Source organism: Mus pahari, chromosome 2 (assembly GCF_900095145.1).
Source record: "Mus pahari chromosome 2, PAHARI_EIJ_v1.1, whole genome shotgun sequence".
In the NCBI taxonomy this organism is placed as follows: Eukaryota; Metazoa; Chordata; class Mammalia; order Rodentia; family Muridae; genus Mus; species Mus pahari.
In genome coordinates this window covers 56,481,046-56,506,796 of record NC_034591.1, presented here as the reverse complement: position 1 = coordinate 56,506,796, position 25,751 = coordinate 56,481,046, and the positions used below count along the sequence as shown (strand labels likewise).

Genomic DNA, 25,751 nt, shown 5'->3' with positions numbered 1-25,751 from the left:
CCTCAGTCACAGTTGATGGCTCAGGATTGAAGGGATATTGCAAAGACGTTGAGGCTTACTGGCACCAAGAAGAGAGCCTATGAGAGACTATTAGTGAAGCCTAGTTGCAGTGGAAGACCCCAGAGTATTGGAGATGCCAGCACCATGGGATGACCACTAAGAGCAGCAGTGGAGTGGTGTCAACTGGAGGCTAGAGTGCTACAGAGGACACAGCTGGAGAAGTAATCCAAACCCTTTGGGGGAACCCAGAATATTATGTTTGGATATCAGACATTGGACCAAGAAGTTGTGAAATTGAAGTGGCCTTGGAGACCCTAAGATGCTAGAGATGCCCACCGTTAGGGTATCTACTGAGGAAAGGTGCTAGCAGAGTAGACCCAGCCTAAGAGAAAGAATTGTGTTGCAGTCAATAAAGCTGAAAGGAGTTGGACATCAGACATGGAGAAGAAGAGTTTGGAGTTTGCTCAGCTGGTTTTTGGTCTTGCTTTGGTCCAGTATTTCCTCACTATGATGTTTTGGAATTGTAATGTATATCCTGTGATGTTGAAAGTATGTGATCTGCTTTTTGGTTTTGATTTTATAGGTGATTACAGTTAAGATATTACATAAACATTGGCTTTTTTAACATCGTTGAGACTGCTATAGAATATGGAGACTTTTGAAGTTGGATTAAATGGATTTTGCATTATGTTATGGCTGGATATGTCCCCCATAGATGCATGTGTTTGCAGAAGCCTATGGTGGTCAGGGAGTGGAATGTGGTGTTTTGAATATGTTTGACCCATGTGAATTGGCAGCATTAGGACGTGTGGTCTTGTTGGAGTAGGTGTGGCCTTCTTGAAAGAAGTGTGTCACTGTGAGGGTGGGCTTTGATGTCCTATGCCTAAACTCTCCCAGGGTGGAGGAGACATTCCTCCTGGCTGCCTTTGGATCAAGACGTAGTACTCTTGGCTCCTCCAGCACCTAGCATGATTCTGTGCTTCCCACTGGGATGATAATAGACCAAACCTCTGAAATTATAATCTAGCACCTATTAAGTGTTTACCGTTATAAGAGTTGCCTTGGTCATGGCATCTCTTCACAGCAATGGAAACCCTAGCTAAGGCAGATGCTAACAGGAAGATTAAATCAGTTGGATTACTGTTTATGGAATCTAGCGAGGTATTTATGTGGGAAACCTTCCCGTTAAGGAAGCCCCGACTTCCTTGATGTTGTCCATACGCTGTTCTATACCTGTACATGCTAGTCTTCCTTTAATCAGTGTTTATGTTCATTAGTTTGGCCATATTTACAAATATAGTCTAAGCACATTATCTTCATATGAATGTATACACACACATGTACACATACAGTGTGGCTGTTATTGAAGAGCATCATGCTTGATGTTCAGTGAGCAAACAGACACATTTACTAAAGAAAATCCATAGCATCATATAAGATGCTGTCCTTTTAATCATTCCTGTCTTCTCTTTGATTCTATTTCAGTCTTCATTTGTTTGAACACTGTTCCATCAAGACCAATGGTTTTCAACTTGGGGGTCATGAACGCTCTCACAGGGATTGCCTGGGACCATCAGAAAACACAGATGCTTACACAATGATTCATAACAGTAGCAAAAGTACAGATTTGTGAAGTAGCAGTGAAAATAACTTTATGGTTCGGGGGGGGTCACTACAACATGAAGAATTGTATTAAAAGTTTGCAGCATTAGGAAGGTTGAGAACCACTGCCCCTGGCAAAATGTCAAAATTTTATTTTACTATCAACTTTTAATTTAGTCTAAGCCGCAAAAGAAAAAATAGCATAAAGCAAACCAAAGTCTTCACTTATCTTTTGCTTTCTTGGCTGCCAAAAAGAGCACGTGAGAACCTCTTTTGCTCATGATCAAGTATAACCTCACAAAAGCTCGCATTCACCAAACCAAAGGAAGTGAGCCTTTCCTCTGTTTAGAGAAATTGCTTCCTGCAGATGCATTACATTAGAGGTCTTATTGGTCACAGTTATGTGCTGGCCATTTTGTGGTCCTGAGTAAGAACGACACAGTCCTGGACATTCCATAGTAAGAAAGGCTGGCAGAGTATCCGAGGAGAATACGATATTGTGTTAGCAGAAGCAAGAGGAATCTGGAAGAAAAGAATCAAATTAGTAAAAGCAAAAGAGTGCTAATTCTTATTTTGTAAGAGGCAGATGGGGTTGGATAAAAACAGTACGATGGCGCATTGGTTTGGCTGGGAGACGGTGAGTGGCTGTGTTTTCTCAGGGGAAGGGGCAGAAGAATAGATTGATTACAGTTCTGCAGGATGTACAGAGAGAGGTCAAGGAGGCCCCTACCTTGTCTTCTGATGTAGGTCTAAGGAGGACCCTTTGTGGTGGTAGGGAGGGCAGGAGAGAAAGGAGGAGAAGGAAGGCAAGGTGGATTTTGGATGGAGCTAAAAACCCTGAGAGTCCAGACCACCATCTGTGGTTAGTGTTACACTGTTTCTTCCTGATGTGTCTTTCAGCTTTTCAACACACACTGCTTTCGCTATGGACTTGTCAACACACACTGCTTTCGCTATGGACTTGATGCGATTATTTGCTTTTAAAGATCATTAAGAGAGTGGTGATTTCATTTTTAATTACCTCCCTGCTGGGTTTTCCTCCACTGGCATCTTTGGCTTTATGTTGAGTTAAACCTATTCCGGATCCAGCTGCCTTCGGATAACTGGTATAAAGTAGAAGTGAGTGGCAGGTTGTTATAGCAACGGAATCTGATAGCAGCTTGTTATACCTGTGGGGATTGATCCTGAGTTTGAAGAGTCGGCAAGCTTTTCTTAGGAAATGTTAATGTCACTTAAAGACTATGCTTGCAGCTTTTATTCTGATAATGAATCTTTTCACAAATGTTCAGAATGTCTGAAGATATCCCAGAATTAATACGGCAGTTGTAAGAACATTCCATGATTTCCAGAGAACTGGATCATTGAATATTCTGTTGTAACTGTTAAAGTTCTCAATAAGATGCATTTGCAGAGACAAGAACGCCACAGGCGTCTCCTGTGGAAGGTGTGTGTCCCTTCCCCCGTGTCCTCCAAAGGATCCTTTAGGACTTTGTACATTTGCCCTCAGTGATCTGGCCTCATTCTTTCCTTAAATTTTAGCAACAGCTACAGACTTATTTAAGTAGTATTGGACACTCTCTGTCACAACCCTGAGTCCTGGCTGTGTTCCTATGTTTTCTTCACCTGGTATAATTCTCTCCTGGCTGAGCTCCCATGTCATGCTGTGTGGAAGGTTCCCCTTGGCCCTTTTCCACAGAGAATTCACTCCTTTTTCTCTCTGACCAAAGACGAGCCATCTTTCTGATGTGATGAGTTAGCGTGTATCATAATGTAGCATTATTCTGCAGGGAGCACAGAGTACATCTGAGTCACACATTTCTCCTTGTCGCTCTGCACAAGCTCCTTGTTCTTTCTTTGCACAGACAGGGCTGTGGCCTGCATGCTTATAGTCGTTCGTTCTGTTGGTGAAGATCATAGCGAAGTATAGACTATAACGGTGACTCTGTTAGAGCTACCCAGCTGCTATTTTGGTAATATGGAAAGGCAATGGTACTCTTAGACTTGCCGAGGTTAACAAAGACAGGCAGCTTCCACCATCAGACTGGCCCAACTTTTGGTCCAGGGTTTCTTGGTTCGGTCTAGGCAGAGCTGTTTTATTATACAAATGTTTGGGTTTCAAAACTTCTACTTTGGTAGGTCTGTGGGTGACTTCTAATTAAGAAAATGTCCCTAAAGCTTGGTGGGTGACTACACAGCTGGACGGGGAAACACCAATTGTGTAATGGTTTTGGTGACTGACTCCCTTCTCCCCCCCCCCCAAGATCAAGGCCTGCATCCCACCCAGTCGTTTAAATTAGAAACTTTCCAACTGTTGAGCTAAGTTCTCCTCTACCTGATCGTCTCCTAAAAGGCAGGATGTGAAAGAGGGCAGTAGAGAGCCACAAGCACCTTAACCTCCAAGAAAGCGCAATTCCAGTCATTTACATGGGGATCCCTTCTAGACTGGGTTTGGAATGGAGGAGGAAGGACCAGGTGGAAAGCAAAGGCAAGATTGTTGCCAGTGGAGAGATCGGCGCTTGGGAAGGTGGGAGGATGAGCGATTTCTTCAGCGGCTAGGAAACCCACACAGGTAGATGGGTGGATCCACGAAGGAGCCCTTTGCCCAAATGACTGCTGGGAAGTGGTGGGGGCTGCAGAGGGTGGAGGAACTACGTCTTTAATGTTGGAGATCCTGGGGAATTATTTTACTTCTGAGCAGGGAGTCATTTTCCAGATAACATTTAATTTCTGTATGATGTCCCATGGTTATGATTAGGGGAGATTGAAATAAATGCAGACAAGAAAGGGTTTTCTTAAGGGCGGTTGTGGTTTGAGTCCGAAATGCCTCCCATAGGCTCATGTATTAGAATACGTAGTCCGCAGCTGGTGGAGCTGTTTCAGATTGTGGACCCTTAAGGAGTTTCGAAGCCTTGCTGAGCAAAGTATGTCGCTGGTGTAGATTTGAGTTTTATAGTTTAGCCTCACTTCCTGCTCTTTCTGCTTCCTCTGGGTGGGTGTGTGATCAGTCCGCTTCTGGCCTGCCTGGCCTGCCTCACACTCTAGCTGCCATCCCTTCCAGTCCCCCACCCCCACCAGTAAGCCAAAACAAAGTTTTCACTAGCTTGCATTTTGTAGCAGTTCTTCATCACAGCCAGCTAAGAGATTATTACAGTAACTTGCGTGGTGAGTATGAGATACCTCCTATTTTGTGTGTCCAACTGGATGAAGCAAGCGCTACTGTGGAACCTGGGTATCCACTGTCTTTCCTGTCACCATCCTAGCTTCTATTGTCTTATATTTCCCTGTTATTCTATCCTAAGTATGTCTTTGTCCTCTATGCAAATGCCTGAATCAAATGCAGAATAATAGACCATTAAAAAAAATCAGTAATTGGAATACACCTATTTTTTTTTCCTTGTTTCATTTTCTTTACTTGCTCCTCTTACTTTCTATCCTTCTTTTTCTTTGTTTTCAAGACAGAGTTCCATGTAGCTCAGGTTAACCTTGAACTTTGTTCGTATGTACCTGAGACTGGCTTTGAACTCCTGCTCCTCCTACCTTCAGAGATTATAGAGGTGACCACCATATCAAGCTCGGACTCCTCCTCTTCCTCTTTTTTCTCCTCCTCCTCTTCTGTTCTTTTAAATATTTATTTAGTATGTGCACAGTGTTCTTCTGCCTGTATGCCAGAGAGGACACCAGACCTCATTATATATGATTCTAAGCCACCATGTGGTTGCTGGGAATTGAACTCAGTACCTCTGGAAGAGCAGTGCTTTCAACCTCTGAGCCATCGCTCCAGCCCAAACTCAGATGTCTTCTTTTTTAAAAAATCAATTATAATCATTATTTTACTTATTTACTTTACATCCTGCTCACTGCTTCCATCTCAGTCACCCTCTCCCACAGTCCTTCCCCCATCTATCTCCCTTCCCTTCTCCTCAGAGCAGGTGGAGTCCACCCTGTGTATCCCCCACCCTGGCACTTCAAGTCTATGCAGGGTTAGGCACTTCTTCTCCCACTGAGGCTGGACAAGGCAGCCCAGCTAGAAGAACCTATCCCACATGCAGGCAACAGCTGTTTGGATAGCTCCTGTTTCAGTTTTTCTGGACTCAAGCTGCACATCTGTGACATATGTGTGGGGAGTCCTAGGTCTAGCCCATGTATGTTCTTTGTTTGGTGGTTCAGTATCTGAGAACCCTAAGGGTCCAGGTTAGTTTATTCAATAAACTCTGGAGTTTATACCACAGATATCAAGAAATCTTGAAAATTTGATCATAGGAGTATATATTAACAAAAGCTGAGAAATACCAAAATGGAAGAAAATTTGGAAGATTGGAGATATGAGAGGATGAATTTCTAGCTGTGTTTGGTAGTAGCCACTACAAGGCTTCTGTGACCGAGGCAGATATTCTTTTTAGACTGTAGAAAGGAAGAGGTGGCCATAATGCCCTAGGCCTGGGGTTGCTGTACTGGTTGCCTTGGGAAATTCCATAAACAAATTACGTCTCGGTTTCATTGATGTTTCTGATATTTTTTACGATTTTCCTTTGGTCATGGTATAAAAAAGCAAAAATTAGGCCAAGTCCCAAGTGGATCCATCTCACCTCTCCTGCACCTGCAGGTACTAATTCCAAGATGGCAGCAGGCATCTGTGTGTAAACATGGAGTTAGCATTTGGCCATGTCCTGGCTGCTGTTGTAATCAGTTAGTCAAACAGGAACACTTATCAATGCGATCTCATTGTGCTTTTGACAGGAGTTGGTATACGTGATGATTTGGACGTGAGTTTGCATACACAGGAGCCATGGTCCAGTGTTAATCATTACAAAGATTATAAATTCATAATCTGTGGCAGTTAGATGAATTTAGGTCACTGTTAGGTCTTATTCCCATTGCTCTCTAGAGTGTTTTGCTTGGTTATACATTCCTTGCAAAGCCACACTGAAGAGCAGCCTGGCTGTTCATCAGGGCCCTTGGCAGAGCTGGTTTCTAAGTCACGTAGAAGGTTGGATTTGATTACTTTGAATCCCTGAAAGTCAATTATCCCTCAGAATTACTTTGAGAAACTGTTTTATGAGACAAAGATCGTTTCAATTATCTGTCACGGAGCTGAATCAGCTGCCTCATCCATCAAACTCGCATGCAAATCACTTGTTGCTGCTGGAATCAAATAAAATCTATTCTCAAAGGATGAGAACTGGCAGCATCCAGAATGTTCAGTGGATTCAGAAAGCATGTCTGAAAAAGGCGTCTCCATTGCAAATCAAGTTCCGGAACCACATGGTCTGACACAAAATTGTAAGCTTACTAAAACAGTAGGAGTGATATTTATTTATTTATTTATTTATTGACTCGAGTCAGCAAATACTTCATTTCTTCAAAATACTAAGTTGTATTGCAGAGCCATCAGCCCATACCATGCTTATTTCAAAAGTTTATAGAACGTAAGTTCTGCAGCTTCCTAAGAACTTGTTGCCCTTGAACAGAAATGTTAGGGTGGGAGGAGAAACGAAGGGGGAGGGGGACAGGGATGATGGCTTTATGTCTCCCCACCCTTTCACATGTATAGTTTTAGAGAATATCTAAAGCTAAAATAAAACCATTCGTTTCTACTTGTCTTTTTACTCTTATAGTGGCTTAAATAACAGGATTTTTTTTCTTTTATGAGTATTGTTCTTTTATTTCTACTCCGATGCCTTCCCCCACCTCACTTCAATTGCAGGGAGAAGATTCTGTCAGTACATCTCTCTTTTTTTTTTTTTACTGAATATTCAAAATTTAGAAATAATGTGAGTAAAAGAATTAGATTTAGAATTGAGTAGCTTTATGCCTGTCTAGCCAAATGGTAGGAGTGGATTCTTTTCTGAGCTCTAGGAACCTCCCTGTCCCTGGGGAGGTAGCCAGCTTTCCAGTACCATGGTATGATTGTCCTCGTGTTGAGTAGGCCTTACATTCAAGTAGACAGCTGTTGGTGGCCATGGGCAAGTGAGTGACACTTAGAATTTCTTAATTTATTTACATTTGTAATTCTCTGAATTTGTAGATTATTTTCAGTTACGCTTATTAAATGCTTCCCTCTACTTCAGTAACTAAAAGATGTTTATGATCTCATTTGCTACAACTTCCAGTTGGCATTATACATCTTCATCTTTAATCTGCTGGTAATAATAAGTTTTATATTTGTTGTGTGGTAAGAATCCAATTTTCCTTTATCTCTGAGTGTATTGCAGTGAATCAGTAGGCTGTATTTCCTTTACACATTCTGTTGGTGGGCCTCTGAGTTGCTTCTGTTTTTTCCTTAATAACATGAACAAAGCAACCAGGGACATTCATGTACATATTTTAATTTTTTTATACAAACATCTAGGAGAGTAATTGATTGGACCCAACTTTATATTTATATTCAACTATATCCGAAATTGCCAAAATGTTTTTCAAAATGGTGATTTTGCATTTCTAAGAGCACCGTGCAAGAGTTCTGGTTGTTCAGTGTTCTTGCCAATTCTTGGTGTTCTCTGCCTTTTTATTTATAGTGGTGGAAAATAAAAGTTTTTTCCAGTTCGCTTCTTTTCCCAGATGTCTAAATGAGTGCTGGTTTCTCCGAGCTGATAGGCAGACTTTACAGGTATTTCTGTTGGAGGGATTTCTGCAGCGGTTATAGATTCCTTATTTTTAATGCCTATAGAACTTTTGCCTGCTATTTTGTTGAGTTTCAGTGATTTTGTTACAGAATGAATTTCTTCTGGTATACATTCTTTCTAATCAAAACTCGTCTTTTAACTGTGTTAAGGCTCTCTGGCAGATGAAGATTCATTTTCCCCCTGCTGACTTCAAAACGCGGTATCTTTGACTTTTTAAGAGACAGATTGTAATGTTTTTCATATGAAGCTCTATGAGTTTGTCATTGTTGAATTTCTTAAATGTATAGATTGTGTTTTTAAAAAGAGCAGTATTAGAGATTATTGTTGTTATTTATTCAGATATAGTTCTTGTCTGTTTTTATCTCTGTCTTTTGGGCTATCTTTTATAAGTATGCCAGAGTGCATTATGGTGTTCTACGGATTTTTTTTTTTTTTGAGATAGGGTTTCTCTGTGTAGTCCTGGCTATTCTGGAACTCACTTTGTAGACCAGGCTGGCCTTGAACTCAGAAATTCACCTGTCTCTGCCTCCCAAGTGCTGGTATTAAAGGCGTGCGCCATCACTGCCCGGCTGTGTTCTATGGATTTTTAACTCATTCTTTATTTTTTTTATTTTAATGAGACTGAAAGTTTTTATTTGTCTCACCTTTGAGTGTATTGATTTCTTCAACTATCATTTTTAAAAAAGATTTATTTATTTATATGTAACTACACTGTAGCTGTCTCACACACACCAGAAGAGAGCATCGGATCCCATTACAGATGGTTGTGAGCCACCATGTGGTTGCTGTGATTTGAACTCAGGACCTCTGGAAGAGCAGTCAGTGTTNTTAACTGCTGAGCCATCTCTCCAGCCCCCTCAACTGTCATTTCAAATCTACTGTCAGGCACCTAAAGCAAACTTTTACATTAGTTATGCTATTTTTAAGCACTTTTAAGAATTTCTATTTCCTCCTTTTTTTTTTTTTTTCTCTTTACTGATAGCCTGTATTTGATAGCAGAATGTTAAATTCTTTAGATGTGGCTTCTTTAAATATAGATGTTTGCCCTTTAATACCTGAGTTTTCCGGGGGAAAGGTTCTGTCCTGCTTATTTTCTTGTGCTTTTTTTGTTTTACTGTCTCATGAAATTTTGTCTAAAACAGTAAGTTTGACCTCAGAGAAAATTCAGTGCAAGTTCACTTGTGGGCTGAACAGGCACTGTAAGAAAGGATTTATTACTAAATGTAGATTTCCTTTGTCTCCAGTAGGAAGGGCCAAGATTTGACTGTATATTAGCTCTGGTGGATAGCACCAAGGCAACTCTGCTGCCCAGTCTCTGGGCCTAGCATCCCCTGCTTCAGCTTCACAGGCTCTTGGTTTCTGTGGCTTTGTTCTATGTTCTGAGAGCAGAGCCCTATTTTGAAATAATTCCTGTAGCGAAGGAAGTGTTTTGCATTTATGTTGACTTGGAGCTCAGTGCCTTCCAACCACTGCTTCCCATTGTCAGTGTGTCTTCTGACTACAAGAGTGATAAAGTTCTCTCAGTCTAGGCACTGTACCCAGGGCTTGGCCAAAATAGGTGCCTCTGAATCTAACTACAGACTTTGCCATCTATATTTATGGCTTTTATGACGTGTTATTTGGGAACATTATTTAACTACTTTGGAGGCCGTGTAAATTTTCCTCCTTTTATGAGTGCCTTCTGAGCATCCAGGTTCCCATATAAGGGATCTACCCTAATTGGTTCTGTGGTGATGGGACATTGATGGGGTCAGGACTAGTGTGCTGGTGTGGAATGGAGGGACGGATTCCAAAGACAAACGTTTCCAGTTGGTGCTTGTGCCGGTAGCTTTAGTTGTGAACTTGTTATACCCTAAAATCCTCTGACAAGAGAACCTCCATGGAGGATTGTCTTCGTTGGTTGACCTATTGGCATGTCCGTGGAAATCTCTCTTAATATGGTTAACTGATATGGAAATATACAGCCCACTGTGGGTGGCACCATCCCCTGGTTTGGAAGTCGCTGGGCTATATACAAGTGGAGTCATGGCGCCAAGAACGAACACATAATCTTCTTTTGACCGAATCTGACTGGTTAATTCAAGCTCCTGACACTGTGGCTTCTCCGTATGATAGCCTGTTATCTGGAATGGTATGCTTCATAACCCCGAATCCTGAAGGCTGCTTTTCATCAGGATATTTTATAACAACACTAGTCATGAAGGTGAACCAGTAGTCTTACTAGAAGCAGCTTTGTGGACTTAAATCTTTCCGAGAATGTCTCTAAAGTCTCAAATGGCTTATGTTCCCAGGCTAGTGTATTTCTCCAAATTTGTTCTACGTCGTCTTTGGATATCCGTCTTAAACAGCTGAGCCCCAGGCATAAGGGAACCTCTTGCCTATGAGAAAATGTTCCCTAGAAGTTGTCCAAGTCCAAACACTGATTGCTTTGGAGGTCACAGGGTGTCTTTACCTCAATTTGTGCTAATTCTGAAGGACCGGCTTGTGACCAGCTCCTCTGCTGAGGGGACCTCAGCTGATGTTTGACTGACTCACAGTTCAGCTTCTCCTTTTGCCAGCCTTCCTCCTCCCCACCTCCTGACAGGTGTTCTTCTGAGAAGTTGAAATGCTCTGTCTCAGATCAGACTCGACCCAAGAGAAGACGATCACAAAAATGCCCCAGTCCACTCCTGGTACCCACGAAATTATTCAGGATGCCTGAGATAGCCATAAAGCCATTCCAGGAATCCCAAGTCATCATTGGAACCCCGAGTAGGGAGAATCAAACTACCACACATTGTGGTGAATGGACACTGCTTGGTGTTTTAAATACCATCTTAATTCTATTTATTCTAATTGGCCCGAATAAAAATAGAGCCTTGTTATTCAGTAATTGACTCTCATGTCAAACTCCTGCAAGTGGTAATTTTGTTGTCTCTGTATATTTGATTATTAGCTGGAAACAGAGGGGCAGATGATCTTGTTCCTATAAATGTAGCAGTTGGCTTGTACACAAGTATGATGCTGTAGTTCTGTGAGTAACAGAGAAGCTAACATCACAAAGGGTGTAATCTCTTTTTAAATACTTGTGTGGTGTGTGCGTGTGTGCGTTTGTGTAGGTATGTGTTCATGGTGTGTATGTGTGCATATGTGTGTGTGGAGCCAGAGGTTGATGCTGGGTGTCAGTTTTTCAGACATGGCTTCTCACTTAACTGGGTGCTCACTGATGAAGTTACGCTAGCTAGTCAGCCGGCCTGAGGAGTCCTCTTGTCTCCTCCTTCCCAGTGCTAGGGTTCCAGGCATGCATTGCTGTTCCTGGTGTCTTCTGAGGGTGCTGGGGATCCCACCTCAGGACTTTATGTTTGCATGGCAAGCATTCTTTTAAACCTGTACAAAGTAATCTTCTCACACTGCTAGTTCACTCTTCTCTGGTATCCTTTTCCTTTCAGAATTTTCAGTTTCGTATGTGTATACTGAATTTGCCTGGAATCTGTTTCTTACCTCACTAATGTGCTATCTGAATCTCCATCAGATTTTCTGAGGTTTGTATGAGAAAAGTGTCTTTTACCTTGCACTTTTATTAGAAGGCATCTGTCTTTAAATATCATTGTTTTTCTGATAAGATGGCCCCTGGAGTTTTATGGGGCGACAGGAAAAGATAAATCAGAGACCTGAAGTTCAACAAATCCATTGTGCTCACTGTGAGCGTAGGGTCTAGTTCTGAAGGCTGGGGGCTTGCTAGGCCCCCACAGCCGAGTCCACCACCTGAATAGCATAGACAATAGGAACTTGCTGTTTATCTGAGCCCAACATGCTGAAGCTGTGAGGGAGAATGTGCGTTAAGACTCTCTCCCAGCCACTGGCCGTCTGCCGGTCATCTCTCGCTGTCCTGGGTTTGTAACCTCACCACCTTCCTCTTGACTTCTGTCTTCCTGTAACTTAAGTGTCTGTGATATTTCTACTTTTCATGATGACACCAGTTCCAGTGCATCATGTGTCCACTCTGAGGAGCTCATTTAAACCCAGCCCTCTCTCTAAAGACCCAGCCTTAACGTAAGGCCAGATTCCGAGGTATTGCACACTAGGACTTCTATATAAGAAATTGAGGGGGGGACACAACTCAGCCCATCGCATCACCATCTGCTTGTTATCCTGGAAGATAAATTTTTCTCTCTTCAGATAATTCTTTAAAGAGGAAAGGCCATTAACTCCTGAGCATATTTTAGCTAAGAAATCTTTGCTTTACAAGGAAGTTTATTATCACAGTCTCCGCCATGCCAAGGTTGTTTTAATGATGTGGTTATGATGAGCTCTCCATGGGAGATAGTTCTCGTATAGCAGCAGATCTTGCATTTAATAGTGAGTCCATTGTTATAAATTAAACACTGTTTTTCTGTTGTCCTCATTTACATAAACACAGTGCAACAGATAAAACCTGTAGCATTTGGCTTGCATGTTTATTTTCAAAATGTTGAATTAGTCTGAGGGGAGAAGGGTACATGAGTAAGACAGACAGCTTAGGGCAAAGGAGTGATTTTGTAGGCAACTAGAGGATTACTCCCCAACCCAAAGAAATTTCTGTTTGAATAGCTGCCTTTGAACTCCCTGATATGCTCTGGAAGCCTGTCAGATCCCTATTGATGAACTTGCAGTGTCCAGGGGACTTAGAATATTTGAAAGCAGTAAAAAGGGCACATGTTTACCCAGAGATTCCGTGTGCCTAGCTAACTAGATGCTGTGAGAGCATGGAATGTGTAATAATGCCAGTGACAGTAGCAGATGTTGTGTATCGTGTGTGCTAGCATTCTGCAACATAAAAAAAAATGTTCTTTAGCATTCTCTGACTTGGCCACGATTGTTTTATTGTGTGTATGGATATGGATATGTGTGTATATGTGTATGTATGTATTAGTCAGGGTTCTCTAGAGTCACAGAACTTATGGAATGTCTATATATTGAGGGAATTTATCGTAACGATTTACAGTCTGCAGTCCAGCTAACCCAACAATGGGCAGCTATGGGTGGGAAGTCCGAGAATCGAGTAGTGCTCAGTCCCACGAGGCTGGGGGTTTCCGCTGCTCTTCTGTATAAGCTGGGATCCTGAAGAGGTAGGTTCCAACAGATGTGCTAGCGAGTAAATGCAAGCAGAAGGCTGAGTCTTCCTTCTTCCAATGTCCTTATGCAGGCCTCCAGTAGAAGGTGTGGCCCAGATTAAAGGCGTGTACCACCACACCTGGATTTGCAAATTGCATTGTCCTAGGTTGACCTTGATCTCAGAAATCTGCTTGCAGCGGTCTCCTGGGATTAAAGGCGTGTACTACCTTGCCTGGGCCTAAACTTTTCATGGCCACTGTGCCTCAAGATCATGTATCATCCCATGCCATGATCTGGGTTAGAAGCCTGTGTCTCCTGCCTCAAGATCTGGGTCACAGGTGTGCCCTCCATTTCTGGATTGTAGTTCATTCCAGATGTAGTCAAGTCGACAATGGGGAATAACCCTCACAATCCACTCCTTGTCAATGTGACACAAATCATATTCCCTTGTCCAAATGAAACAATTACCATGCCTAACATGATATAACTATCCCTTGTACAATCACAAACACATTGTAAATTTAGAAGTCAATGCCCCTTGGGAATATCCTTTTAGTATCTTAACTTAAATACCAGTTGATATTCTCTTAATGGAGGTTAAAGAAATTGGAAGAAAGCACAAATATCTATATAAATGTGTTCCTAGCAAAATAAAACAGAAGCATCCATACTACTTCCAGTCCTTGTTTCTGCAACTGGCCACATGGCCTTAGCTGGTATTTATAACTACCTTCCTCTACTACCCATTCTATATGTCCTCCACCCTCTGCAAGCAACTCACTCTTAGTTCTTTTCCTGGGGGAGCGACCGGTACCTTCCTTCCTTCTGTGCCCTTTGTCATCCTGCTTGCATTAGGCTCTTGTAGTTCCCCATGGACTTTAATCACAGGATATGGTGGTATTAGAGATGCTCTAAAGGATCTCCTGCCCTCCAGACATAATCCTTCTTACCTCCATTGTGGAGAGGCAATCCAATTTCTCCATGGTAATCTGGATCTATCACCCCTCCTAGCACTGTTATTCCTTCCTTAGCCTGTTGGTTTAAGGGCATTAGAAGCCCAAAGTGACCAGGGGGAAGTCTGAGCTTTCAGTTCAATGGAATGTTGGTTGTGGCTCCTGGAAGGAGCATTTCCCCCTCTGGAACCAAAATTTCAGGTAAGTAGAACTTAGGGTTGGGGGACAGCAAGCAAAACCTTTCTTAGTGGGTCACTAGGAGTGATATTACGTGGAACTATTCCCCTTTCCACCCCTTGATTCCTGGTCCAGTGGATTCTGGCTGTGGGGAGAAACTGTACTGTATATCAGATGCTGATTCAAAACATAGACTGCCTTCTGAAGAAGTCTGCTCCAGTCCTCCATGCTGCTGCCACCTAATTGGCAATGTAACTATGTTACCAGAAGGCCATTCCATCTTTCTATCAGGCCATCTGCTTCAGGATGGTGGTGAACATGGTAAGACTCGTGGATTCCATGACGGTGAGCCCACTGTCGCACTTCTCTGCCTGTGAAGAATTCCTTGCAATTCAGAGCAATACTGTGAGGACTATCAAGAAGGTAGATAAGGCATTCTGTAAATCCATGGATGTGATTTTGGCAGAAGCACTACATGCAGGAAAAGTATAACCAGAATAAGTATTTATACCAGTGAGATCACTGCTTCTGGCGATTCCATGCTTGGATTAAAGGTACCTTGCCTAACCCTAAGCTTTTCATGGCCACTGTGCCTCTAGATCTGGACCAAAAGCATGTATCATCCCATGGCAAGATCTGGGTCAGAAGCCTGTGTCTTCCAGCAACAAGATCACATTTCTGATTTTTAGTTCTTTCCCTTTGTAGTCAAGTTGACAACCAGGGATAACTATCACATGTATGTGTACATACATATGCTATATATATATATATATATATATATATATATATATATATATATATATATATATGAAGATGTGCCTATTGGAAAGGCGAACTATCATCTTTTTTTGTTCTCTAAATATTTTCTACACTTCTTTTCTTTAATAAAATTGCAATATATTTAGCTCATATCCTTTTCCTTCCCCACCTTTTCTCATAATCCTTCCTACCTCTCTACCCAGCTTCCCCTCCTCCTCAGAAAAAAAAGTCTCAAAAATCAGAAAACAAAAATCAGGACAAACATCCAAAAAGACAAAACAAAAGTGCAAAAAAAAAAAATGGAGTCTATTCTGTGCTGACCAACTGTTTCTGAGCTTGGGACCTACCCTGCAGTGCTCCTGTTGTAGGCAGTGACAATCTATTGGGGAAAAGCCTGATTTTTCTCTTCCCTAGAAAGTACCAGTTGCAAATAGCTTCTTGGCTGCTGCTGCTGCTGCTGGAGTCTTTGTGTTCAGTTCTCCTTCTCAGTGCTGGAATTTTGTCTGGCTTGATGCTGTGCAGGTCTTGTGTGTGCGTCAGGCTCTGTCTATTCAGGTGCGTATCAGTCTTGTTGTATCTGGAAGGCGCTGTATCCTTGGTGTCACTTCTCTTACAATCTTTCTGTCCCCTCTTCCACATAGATCAGTGAGCCTTGAGGAGAGGGCTGTGATGAAGACCTCCCACTTAGGACTGATTGCCCCAGAATTTCACTCACATTATCTAGTTGTGGGTCTCTATAGTTGTTCTCATTTACTGTGAGTGACAGCCTTTCTGATGAGAGAGCTGACTAAGGCACTGATCTATGGGTATCATTGTCTTAGTTGTCTCTTTCCCATATTCCAAGTTCTGCTCTTAATCTGTACCTTCTAATACATCTTTCTTTGTTGAAGTTTATATTCTTATTGTGGAGGTAGATTGTACATAATTAAGACAACTATAGAAAGGGCTAGTTTTGTAGTCATTTGGTATGCATTTGTGTGCTGTCAGGGTCCCATGAAAGTGTGGAATTGTGTAACAGAAGATGTAAAATTCCCTGATTCACATTCATTTGGCCCTCTTCCTGTGCCTATGACCTTGGGCAGGTAGCTTAACTGTTACTCCAAATTAGGGATAATGAAAGTCCCAGCCTCACTGTTGTAAGGGATGCATAAGATATGTAAAATGATTCTAAATGCGGTAAAATATGTTTTGTGAGCTTTTTCACAGGCAGTAACTTAGGTCGGTTTAATTCATTCATGAATCTACACATCTAGGGCAGTGCGTAGTGCTTTCGTATAAAATAGATACTCATAAATGCATTGTTGGTTGAATGAATATGTGAATGGATACAGAAAATTCTGTATGGACAATGTAGAAATATAGAATGAATTGGAAGTAGGCTTTAGTAGGCACAGTAGTCTAAGACTGTACAGCTCTGTGACTGGAGCTCAGCTGGGGACACATTTGAAATGCTTAGAAGCCTATTTCCCTTTTACCACCTCCTCCTCCTCCTCCCCCCCATCTTCTTACTCTTTCTTGTGCTGAGGACTGAATCCAGACCCCTGCACATGCTAGGTTACATGTTTATTCTACCATTGAGCTATGCCCAACCTTCTAGAAGACTTTTAAAGGGACCAGCTCAAACTCCACTGTGGGCAAGAATTCAGCATCTCTGTCTTAACTGTTTTAGAATGAGTCACCACAGAGTACCAAAGTCCATATCTACAGGTGTATTGTTTTGACAGTTCAATACAGCAGTGGTTTTCTGACTGAAATTAGGAAACTAAGTTCCACCCTTTTTTCCCAATAATAGTTATATCCTTGAAGATGTTGATGTACATTTAAAATCGTCAAAAACTACTTTGAATTCATATGCAATGCAGAGTAAGACTTTGACTCAAGTAATCACACAGTTTGCCTTGGATAAAAGCAAATAGGGTCTACATGACATGAAGAAAAGTACAGCGTGGGTGCGTGCATGTGTGTGTGTGTGTGTGTGTGTGTGTGTGTAATGCATATGTATGTATGCGTGAGCGCACACACACATACACACATACACACACATACACACACTCGTTTCTTTATGTCTGTTTGGGGGTACTGGGTATTGAACTCAGCCTCACACATACTAAACAAGTACTCTCCCACTGATCTGCATTGCCAGTCCCACATATGTCTGTTGAGGCACTTGGGGATTGTGACCAAGGTACAGAATAACTTTTTAGATAGCTGACTCCTTTCTAGAAAGTGGAGATGAATGCGTCAGTAGCTCCTCGCAGTCTTTAGATGTCCTGGACAAATCACACACTCCATTCTCTGACATTTCCCCACTCAATATGCAGGAGTTTTATCCCATGTATTAGAGTCCCAGAGAGTGGTGTGGACAACTTGACTCCGAGAGTCATATCAGTTGAAAGGAGAGTAGATTGAAATTTAGAAATGGATCCCAAGAGGGTACTGTGCTGAATAATCAGTCTTGCATGTCTTCCTGTGCATTCTTAAAAGATTTTCTTTATGAAGAGTACTTATGCTACATATTTCTTTGAGTGAGTACATTATAAAAAACATATTAGTACCCCTGCCAGAGGTGGGGATGCAGGCCCCAGCACTTGGGAGGCAGGGCAAAAGGAGTCATCCTGGTCTACTTAGTAAGTTCAGGCCAGACATGGTGAGACCTTGTCTAAAAAAATGAGCACTCTCCTATGTCCTTTATAAACAGTACAGTGGGATAACCCATTGCTATTTTCATACCAAGAATATGAGCTGTTTGGGTAATTCCAAGGTCTTGGCTACTTTTAGTCCCCATTTCCCCTTCCCCTTCTTCTTCCCCTTTCCCTTCTCATTCTCTCCCTCCTTCACTCCCTCCCCTTTCCTCTCCCTTCTTTCTTTTCTTATGAGAGGGCTTGGTCCAGGTCTTGGAGAAACCTTGACTTGGCTATCCACCCACTTCTACTTTCCCAGTGCAAGGATTACAGGCATGTACCAGCAGGCCTGGATTGAAGACTGGATTCTATCTCGTCTATGTCTGTCTGTCTGCCTTCCTGTCCGCCTGCCTGCCTGCCTGTCTGTCTGTCTGTCTGTCTGCCTGCCTGCCTGCCTGCCTTTCTGTCTGTCTGTCTGTCTTCCTGCCTTTCTTCCTGCTTGTCTGTCTATCTGCCTGCCTGCCTATCTGTCTGTCAATTGGTGTTTAGAAGAGTCTCCCTGTATACATAGTCCAAGTTGGCTTTGAATGTACCAATCTCCTGCCTCTGCTTTCACCTTCTGCATGCTGAGATTAAAACCCCGGTGTGTTCCACTATGCCCAGCTACATTTACTACTAAAGAGCTGCTTTGAAGGATTTTGGACCCTCGCAGCAAAGAACATCTCTGAGGTATAAAGCCTGGGACATTATTCAAATCATTCTAACTGGATTTCTCAAGCACTGATCAAATCAGCAAGCTGTTTTGCTTAGCTTCTTGGTCAAGTTCATTCATTAATTCAGAAGGCACTTATTGAATATTTGCAGAGTCTATCTAGCTCAGGGCTAGATGTAACAAGATTAGTGGATGAATGAAGTCCTGTCCTTTAGGAGTTTATAGTCTTTACTGAATGAAGGGAGGGCAATAATAGAATGCCATTTAAGATGTATGATAGCTCTTGTACTTGAAATGTGTTCTCAGTCTTTCACGTCAGGTAATTGACATTAATGTGACTTTATGCTCTGGGAACTGAATTATGAAGTATTTTCTTTTCATATTTATTTCACAGTTAATATCACAGTTCTTTTCAGACATGCTCTTGTGAGAATACTCATTCCCCTCAAAGTGATGTTGTGAAGTTAATAGAATCGTTGGCATTTCACGCTTTGCAGTCTGTGCACTTGGGAGGATTCTGAGCAGGAAGAATGATGCGAAGTTGAACCCCATTTATTGTTTAATTAGAGCAAATTGTAGCTAAAACTTCTGCCCTCACCCTTTCCATCCACGCAGCAAGATCTGCTAGAGTTTCATGTCATCTTCTACCACCATGATGGATGTAAATAGAAAAGGAAGGCTCGCTGATTTTAGTTGAGGTCTCGGGTATAATTAAATTCCTTTCCTCTTTGAAGGAAAATATCTATTCATGCATGAACTATTGCAAAAAATGATGTTCTTCTGTTTAGAAGAGTAGAAAGCTGAAATCAGGAGTGCCTTTCATACCCCAATATTTTCTCATTATAATTTTTCTATTCTGTGTTTTATATATCGACTTTTCAAAGGTGTACCTACGGCCACTAACTGGTAGCTGCTTACAATGCCTCTTAACCCATTTCCCTCCTCATCTATGTTTGTATGTGCAGTGTTTATACCGTTTTCTTCTATGAATATTACAAATTCAGCCTTTAATTTGTGTCCATAATGGGGAATAAATAAGAAATAAACAAAAGTCCTAGTTGCTTCTTTCCACGCACTAGAAAAGTGCATTCTTTGATGGGAGTTCCAGGGAAGTACTATCCGGGTCAAGGTGCAGCAAGGTTCTGTATTGTACGGATGCCTTGTGCACTAATTCAGTCGTTTGGGCAGCTTGCTGCTGCGTCAGGTGTTGGTTCCTAGTTATGGAGGGTGATGAAACTTAGGCTGTCACAGTTCACAGGTGCCCCGGAGCAGAACTCACTTGTTCAGTAGTTTCTACCAAGACCTGACAATGGAATTTTATTTCTTTTCTTTTCTTCCTCCTCTTCCTCCTCCTCCTCCTTCTCCCCCTCCCCGACTCTATCTTCTTTCCCACTTCCACCTTGTTTTCTCTCCTTTTTTTCTAACCATAACTTTCTGAGATAGTTCGTGAAACTCTGAAAGATTTGTTTTTCACTTGTTCATCTAAAATTTGAGAGTTCAGCTATCCTATGGCTTTGTGCTTGGATAGTGTGTGTGTGTGTGCACTTTCCTCCCCTTTCATTCCTATCTTACTCCCTCCTCCTTCCCTTCTCTCTCTCCCTCTTTCCATCCCTCCCTCTCTTCCTCTCTCCTTCACTCTCTTTCCTTCCTTCTCCCTCCCTCCCTCCCTCCCTCCCTCCCTCCCTCCCTCCCTCCCTCCCTCCCTCCCTCCCTCCCCTCCCTCCTGTCTTTCCTTCATTCTCTCCATTGCCCTCTTGCCACCACTCATATTTTAACCAGAGACTTTCATATATAGTTACATATTGATTCTGACTAAGTTGCCCAGGCTAGCCTCAAAGTTGTTATGTAGCCTATGCAGGCTTTGAAATTATAATCCATCTATCTCAGCCTCTTGCTATGGAATTTTTTAAGCACCTAAATTTAGTTTGTGAGGACTCTAAAAGTAGAACCTATGGTTTCTGAATCTACAAAGCCATGAGGTTTTTGTTTGTATGTTTGTTTGTTTTGTTTTAACGGGGGAAACTGGTTTAGCATTAATGGGAAGGACTTTGAAGGTAGAGAAGAAAACCCCTATGAACCATGGCAGAGAAAGTCCCTGAATATGGGAGGAAAACCTCTGTGAGAGAAGGATTTCCACAGAAGATTCTGTCTCCTCATCTCTTCCCTCCCTTGTTTCTTGTGTTATGTTAGGCTATCTTAGCACCTCCAAATGCCCACTTACCTTTTCTTTTCTAAGCCAGGGTCTTGCTGTGTGGCTCAGGATAGCCTTGGACTTTCTGTGTCTTCAGATCCCCCTGTCCCTGCCTCCTGAGCTAATGCTGGGGTTCCAGGCCTGGGGCGCCACACCTGATCACTGTTTCCTCTCATAAGAATATGGCTAGAGGGTGTGGGATGTACTTTGTCACAAGGAGCCAAAACTGAGGTTGTTAGCTACCTATCTTGGAGAACATGAGGAAAGGGAACCCTGACTGGACTGTGTTCTTTTGAGAATTCCACCTGCCTGCCTGATGAGTCTGGGGAATTATGCAGAGCTAATGTGTTGCCTGAAGCCTGCATTGGAAAAGATGCCAGCGAGCCGGTGGTGGTAATTGCCAACCCCCGAAGACCGGTTTCTGGAGCTTCCTGGGTAGGATTCTGAGAGACCCTAAAAGAAACAGAGAGAGGGTCACCTACTGAGATCTCTGACACACTCAGTGTCCAGTGCTGGCACATGTTTATTCCTGAGTGTGGAGAACTACTATTCTTGCCTAACCTCACCAGTCATTCATAGGTGGAGTCTGGATAGGTCAGTGAACATGAAAAGAGGTGCCCTGCCCTTTAGGATGTAACACATCCTTCCCTGTCTGCTCCTAACCCTTCATCTTTCTGCTGTAAGCACCTTTGCCTCCGAGGCTGTGCCTTGAGGGCATTCACAGTATCTGTGCCCTTTGTGGCTTCTCCCTGATCCTCTGACTGAGGGTTCCCTTGCTTGGGCTCAGGGGCGGCTGAAGAAGTGTGGGCCATTTCTTGGCAGATGCAACTCAATCTCTTCACATTGAGGGAGCTCAGCTCAGTGGACAGGGGTGTGGTCCTCAGCAAGGAGAAGGAGAATGCTCTCAGAAGAAGGGAGTAAGCAGGCTTCCATTGGTAACCAGACTTCTGTGCTGTGCTGGGCAGTGGAGTTGCACAAGAGGGCATTGCTTCTACTTCATCTGTGACAACCTGAATTCCTTTCCAAGTATCCTAAGTATCCCAGTCTTTTTTTTTTCTCTGTCAGTGGTGAGGCTCCACTCCTGCCCTCCACCCTGAAAAGAAGTTGAACTTTCAGCTTCTGGCCCTGTAGTCCTATTGCAAAACAGCCTCCCCAAACTCTTCGATTTGGAGGGGATTTGTTCCTGTCTATCCTAGTAGAGGTGTATCTCACCACAGTTTTAAAGGATATCAGATGCTAGAGAGACTCACTCAGGTTGCTCCCTTACAGATTCTATCCAACAGGGGGCTGTGAGCTCTGGACAAGATTCTCGTGTCCTCCTGTTCATATGTACACATGTGTGCATGTCTGTCTGTATGCATTTACTATTTATTTATTATTTATTTATTTTCTTGCTGCAGGAAAGCCATCTCCCGGACAGGCCTCCAGCATCTGGCACCTGCACATCCTCTTGGTCTTCCTGTGGCTAACGGTCCAGCGAAGGAGCCCAGAGCAACTCTGGACTGGAGCGTAGGTGTCTACTGTTTTATGTTTGTTTTGTCTTCTCCCCCAAGTTCCATGCTGTGTTTTGCTCATCTCACCTTCAGGATTCCATGAGTCAGAACAGGTCTACTGAGAGTTTGCAATGGTCAAGTTAGCGAGATCACTAATTGTGGGCTGGCAGCCATCCACCCATCTGAAACCACATGTATGTAGGTCCGTGTTGTCTCAACAATGAGCAGAATAGATTTACCCATGTCCTTTTCTGGTCTGGGGAGAGATTTGTGTGGGAAAGTAGGGGAGTGGTTAATTTTTTTAACCTATTAGCACATAAAAATACATATTTGTGGTGTACCATGTGGTGTTTTGACACATGTACACAGGTATAGGCATAGAGTGAAACATATCTACTCGGACATTTATCAGTTATTTATGCTAGAAACCATCTAAATACCTTTTTCTAGCCTTGTACAAAGGAGTATACTATAATATCTGGTTAATAGTATAAAGAAATACTCATTGTTTATGGTCACTCTACTGTGACATGATATCTAACTATGACTTACTATCAGCTGAAGAATCTTTCCCTTGCTTATCTCCCTTCTCTCCCAGCCTCTACTAACTCAATTCTCAGTGTAAGACAAACCTCATAATCATTTACGTATAAGTGAGATGGCATGGTCTTCTACTTCCTGTGCCTTACTCATTTGACTACACCCAAATCTCCAACTCCATCTATTGTAAATAGCAGGATTTTTTTCCTTCTGTGTGGTTAAATAATGTTCCATTCTTCATGCGCACCACATTCTTTCTCACAGATAAGATGACATTTTATTTAACGGAAACGTAGCACATAGCACCCTTAGCAAAGGTCTTGGACCATGAAAAGTAAGCTCTGATTTTCATGTTGGCCTACAAGGGTTTTGATTTGAACTATGACTTGAAAGCATGCCTGATTTCAGTGCCTGTGTATTTATGGGCAAATCTTATTTCCACAGTCTTTCAGCTTGGCAGAAATGTAATCCTTTAGAGGGACTTATTGTCAGGTATACTGGAAGACACTTGTCCCATAAGCCAGTGACACAGTCTGACAAATAGAAAAAGGGTTGTCCAATAGCAAATGGGACTTACCTTCAGCTTCTGGTGGGGGAGGGAGAGAAATAGTCATTTCACTTTTGATGCTCTTAAACCTAAAATTATTAGGACACTGGTTAAATAGTGGCACAAATATAATATTATGTCCTGCCACTAAGTCATCTGTATGTGTTCTGGGTCAGGAAAGAAGCCATTACAAAATCTTCCTGCCTCCATTTCTGCTTAACATTGTAACACCCAAGACTTTGAAATATAAGAAGTGAAAGGGACCCTAAAGGTTTTTCTGTATAGTACTGGATTTGAACCTAGGGTCTTACACGGGCTGGGCAAGCATGCTACCACTGAATTATGTTCCAAACCTACACTTTTACTTCTTTTCAGAGAAAAACATGTCTCTCTATAGCCCAGTCTGGCTCAGAATCCAGTCTGTGACCCAAGAAGAACCTGAACCCCTGAGGACTGCAGGCACATGTCACCAGCTCCAGCTAGTCACCAGCTCCAGCTTCCCAACTCTTTATTAGGCCTTTATGAAAACCGTAACAAACCTTAGGAGTAGACTGTGTTTCCCTTCTGATATATAAATTCCATTCCTTCTTTTCTTTTCTTTTTTTTACTTATATGAAAGGCATTCATATCCTTCCAGTAACCATCATCTGTTCTCAATTAGATTGTTTGTATTTTCTTCAAACCAGGTAACTCTTACCGTTTACCAGTAAATACATGCGTGTGGGCGAGTTGTGTTTTTGTGTGAGGTGGGCTACATGAGTATAGAGGCCAGAAGTCTACCTTCTGTGTCACTCCTCAGGAGTGAGGTGGTTTTTTGTTTATTTATTTTTATTTTTTTTTTTTTGAAGCTAGGTTTCTTATTGGCCTGGAACTTGCCAAGTAGGCAAGGCTGGTTAGGTAGCTTGCAAGTCCCAGGTACCCACAAGTTCCTTCCTCCCAGGCACTGAGGTCCTCCTGTGAAGAACACCTAGGGTTCCTTCCACTTCTTGACTGTTGTGAATAGTGTTTCAATGAACAGGGCACTACAGATGTCTCTTCCTGTTATGCAAATCGAAGGATTTACATTTCCTTTGGATATAGATCTGGGAATGAGATTGTTAGGTCAGACTGTGGTTCTTTGCTCAATTGTTTTGCTTTGTTTTTTTTTTTGAAGAACATTCATCATGTTCTGGCTATGCCTGCTACCATTCCCACCAACCACAAGCAGGGTTCCTTTTCTCACCATCCTCTGCAGTACATGTTAACTTCTACCTTTGTGATGAGAGCCACTGTTATGGAAGGACACACTGTTCCACTACCCTGATGATTCGTGTTGTTTATTTTTTAGAAATTTATCTGCTGATCACTTATGTCTTCTTTTGAGACATGTTGATTTAGATCTACTACCATATTTTAAGGTGGTGTATTTGTTGGCTGTTGAGTTTTCCAAGTTTTAGAACACACACACACACACACAAACACACACACACACGCGCACACACACACACACACACGCACACGCACACGCACGCACACACACTGGGTATTTACCTGTGTCAAATATGCATCCTGAAATACTATCTGTCTGCTCTGCAGTCTGTCCCTCTGTTGCCTGTTGCCTGTGTTAGGTAGAGAAGTATTTGAGTTTGACATAAACCTCTTTGCCTATCTCCTCCTTGTTTCTTGTTCTTTTGGGGCCTTTTTAGAAAATTCATCCCATCAAACTATCCTGAATCCTGTTTCCCATATTTTCCTCTAATGTTCGTAGTGTCAGGTCTTAGGTTTAAGGATTTGGTCTGCCTAAGTTGGTGAGAGAGAGTTATCTAACAGTGTTCTCTGCTCCATCTGTTTTTATTACTGTCATTATTGCAAGGGCCATCATTTCCTTAGCTCCTGTTCTCATACCTTCGTTTGGACCCAGCTAGGGGTAGATGGGTTTTTGAAGTGTGTCTGCCATAATAGAATCTCCTATGCATTCTCACATTCTTTTTCTGCCCCTAGAAAATGCTACCATCCTTGTTTTACATCCTGGGTGGGTTTCTTGGGATCCAGGGGTGAAGAAGCCATGGTTATTTCCTTTACAGAACTAAAATTCATGGATAGAAAGGAGTTAACAGTGAGGTCATAGCACAGTGATGTCTGAGCCTGGACAGTTCACGAGGGCAGCATGTGCGTGTGTGTGTGTGTGTGTGTGTGTGTGTGTGTGTGTGTGTGTATGACTGGGATACACAAAAAGACTCTGGTGATGGCTGATATTGGAAATAGTGAACAAATGCTTTTAGTAAACTCCCTGCCTCAGCCAGTGTTAGGCTAGCAGGCCTCATTTTCTCATTCCCATGGAGAAGTATGCACTATAGTATTCATCCACGAGTATTTTTGGCTAGTGGTGGAAGGCTAAACAAATAGGAGCTCAGGCCGAGTGTGTGATGTGATCTTTTCCTCCTCCTCCTCCTCCTCCTCCTCCTTCTCCTCCTCCTCCTC

At 42.4% G+C, this 25,751-nt stretch overlaps 1 protein-coding gene across 3 annotated transcripts in view; it reads left to right on the top strand.

Annotated features, from left to right (window-relative positions):
• The window catches only part of Dgki (diacylglycerol kinase iota), a 449,040-nt gene that overhangs the window by 126,458 nt on the left and 296,831 nt on the right, over positions 1 to 25,751 (top strand). For all 3 annotated transcript variants that reach the window (XM_021190110.2, XM_021190109.2, XM_029534779.1), the window contains exon 2: positions 22,112 to 22,220. In XM_021190110.2, coding sequence (XP_021045769.1) covers positions 22,112 to 22,220 — 109 coding nt within the window. The remainder of the gene's footprint in view (positions 1 to 22,111; positions 22,221 to 25,751) is intronic.